Source organism: Elephantulus edwardii, unplaced genomic scaffold (assembly GCF_000299155.1).
Source record: "Elephantulus edwardii isolate Elephantulus edwardi_28Jun2011 unplaced genomic scaffold, EleEdw1.0 scaffold00138, whole genome shotgun sequence".
NCBI lineage: Eukaryota > Metazoa > Chordata > Mammalia > Macroscelidea > Macroscelididae > Elephantulus > Elephantulus edwardii.
The window spans coordinates 5,779,553-5,781,803 of record NW_006399888.1 but is presented as its reverse complement, the minus strand read 5'-3'; the positions used below and the strand labels follow the sequence as shown (position 1 = coordinate 5,781,803).

General features: G+C 37.7%; 1 protein-coding gene across 1 annotated transcript in view; it reads left to right on the top strand.

Annotated features, from left to right (window-relative positions):
- HAO1 (hydroxyacid oxidase (glycolate oxidase) 1) overlaps positions 1-2,251 on the top strand; it is an 89,968-nt gene that overhangs the window by 81,184 nt on the left and 6,533 nt on the right. Inside the window, exons 6-7 of the mRNA XM_006894237.1 lie at positions 352-510; positions 610-679. Of these exons, the coding sequence (XP_006894299.1) occupies positions 352-510; positions 610-679 (229 nt within the window). The remainder of the gene's footprint in view (positions 1-351; positions 511-609; positions 680-2,251) is intronic.

The following is a 2,251-nucleotide window of genomic DNA, read 5'->3' as shown; positions in this document are numbered from 1 at the left end:
GACATTGAGCCTCAATCCATATTGGAGGCTGCAGTCCTTGACCCTCTGCAGCAAGCGCTTCAGGTCCTCCTCAGTTTCAGCAAGCAGGGTTGTGTCATGTTTTCATAATTGAGTATTAGGAACATTTTTAAAAAATCCATTGGCTTTGAAAGAATAAATTTAGCCACACATATACCAATTTATTGACTGGTCTTTTCTTTTGAGAGGAAGTGGTTTCCTTATTGATTTTAAGCCATTCTTAGTTTTTTCATCAAGGGATTCATTTGAGTGCATCAGTGGCCTTTGGAGGTTGAGTCGGGTCCACGTTCAATATAAATAGTTCCAATTCATTTTCCTTTGTTTTCTTCACAGATTGACGCTCTACCAGAAATTGTGGAGGCTGTGGAAGGAAAGGTGGAAGTGTTCCTGGATGGAGGTGTGCGGAAAGGCACTGATGTGCTCAAAGCTTTGGCCCTGGGGGCCAAAGCTGTATTTGTGGGGAGACCAGTGATATGGGGCTTGGCTACCCAGGTAAGCAAAGAAATACATCTAGAAAACAAGATAATTTTTATAGTGAAATAGATAAATGAAATAAGTCAATCTTAGTTTTTGCATCTTCTACTTGTTTAGGGGGAGAAAGGTGTCCAAAATGTCCTTGAGATATTAAAAGAAGAATTTCGATTGGCGATGGCCCTGAGTGGTAAGAGTTGCCATCCTCATTTACTATATTAATTTTTTCCAACAATCTTTAAGTCATGTCTTTGGAACCTAAGGAGTACCTAGTAAGCCAATGCTTAGTGGATTTGTCTGTTAACCAAAAATTGTGGGTTCAAGTCTACCAGAAGTACCTGTTGTTGTTGATTGCCATCAAGTTGAGCACAACTCATAGTGACCCCATGAACAAAAGGCCTGACGCCCTTCTATGACTATTGTAATTTATCAAAATTCATAGAGTTTTCAGAGGTGTGTTGTTTAGGAAGTGGGTGCCACTCCTGTTTCCAAACCTGTCTCAAACTAGGAGCTCCACCAAACACTCCATTATGGGCAACTGTTATGGCATTTGACACCACAATAGCACAACAACCCTAGGTTACCTCAATACAGCACATTGACAGAAGAGTGCTGTACCGCTTAGAAGAATATTCCTCCAAAATATAGTAACAACTAACTTTTAAATGCAAAAGCCCTCCCTGAGGTATTGAGGTACATACGTATTAAAAACTAGTGATAGAAAATTCTATGGAGCACATTTTTACTCTGACGTGTTATCACTATGAGTCAAAGCCACCTAGACAATGAGAAGAAAATTGGAGATAATATATGCCTACCCTTTTGTTGTCTGAGTGGCTTTATGTTAGCTCAGTTTTGCTATTATGCATTTTACTCATTTTGATGTTGTGTGTAATTTTATTTCACACATAATTGAGAAATAATCAGTAAGTAATATCATTAATTAGTGAACAAATGAAAAAAAATATTAATATACTTAAATATCAATTGTATATTCTATATACTTTGAGGATATTATGACTATAAAAGAAGATATAATCTTTATCATCAAGGAAATCGCAATTTGTCTGAGCCTTTGAATGCTTACATATGTAAATATTTCAATGAATACTGACTGTGATTTTATGGGCTCAGCTATGTCAGAGATGATGAGGTTGGTGCAAGATAGGATAAGGTTCAGATCTGTTGGTCAACAGGTTGTTATGAGTTGTAGTCAATGGCATATAACAATGACAACAAACGTAGTCCATAAGGAATTGTGCTGCTAACCCTAAGGTGGTCAACTTAAGTCTACTGGTTGCTTTGTAAGATATAAATAGGTAATCTCCTCCTGTGTGACTTACAACCTCCAAAAACTCACTGGGAAGTCAGCTGTAAGTCAATTCAGATTTGACAGTAAAGAGTTTGTGACTTTTTAAAATTATTAAATCGCTAAATTAGAGATCTTTGCTAGGTATTGAAAGTGACATGAAGAAAATGATTGCATAAGGAGCAGCAGCAATATAGGCAAAGTCAAGTCTGTCTTCTACCTGCTTCATAAAGGGGAACTGGCCCCATCAATAGCATTCATAGTACCTCACAAATAGCTAGATGATCAAATATACCACCATTGCATGCTCCTGCATGTATTTCTACCAATTATTGTGTCTGGCTGGGTTTAGAAGGGGTCGTGGTACTAGAGATATTGTAGCTGATGTTAGATGTTAGATGGATCTTGGCTGAAAGCAGGGAATACCAGAGGAATGTCTATCTGTGTTTCATT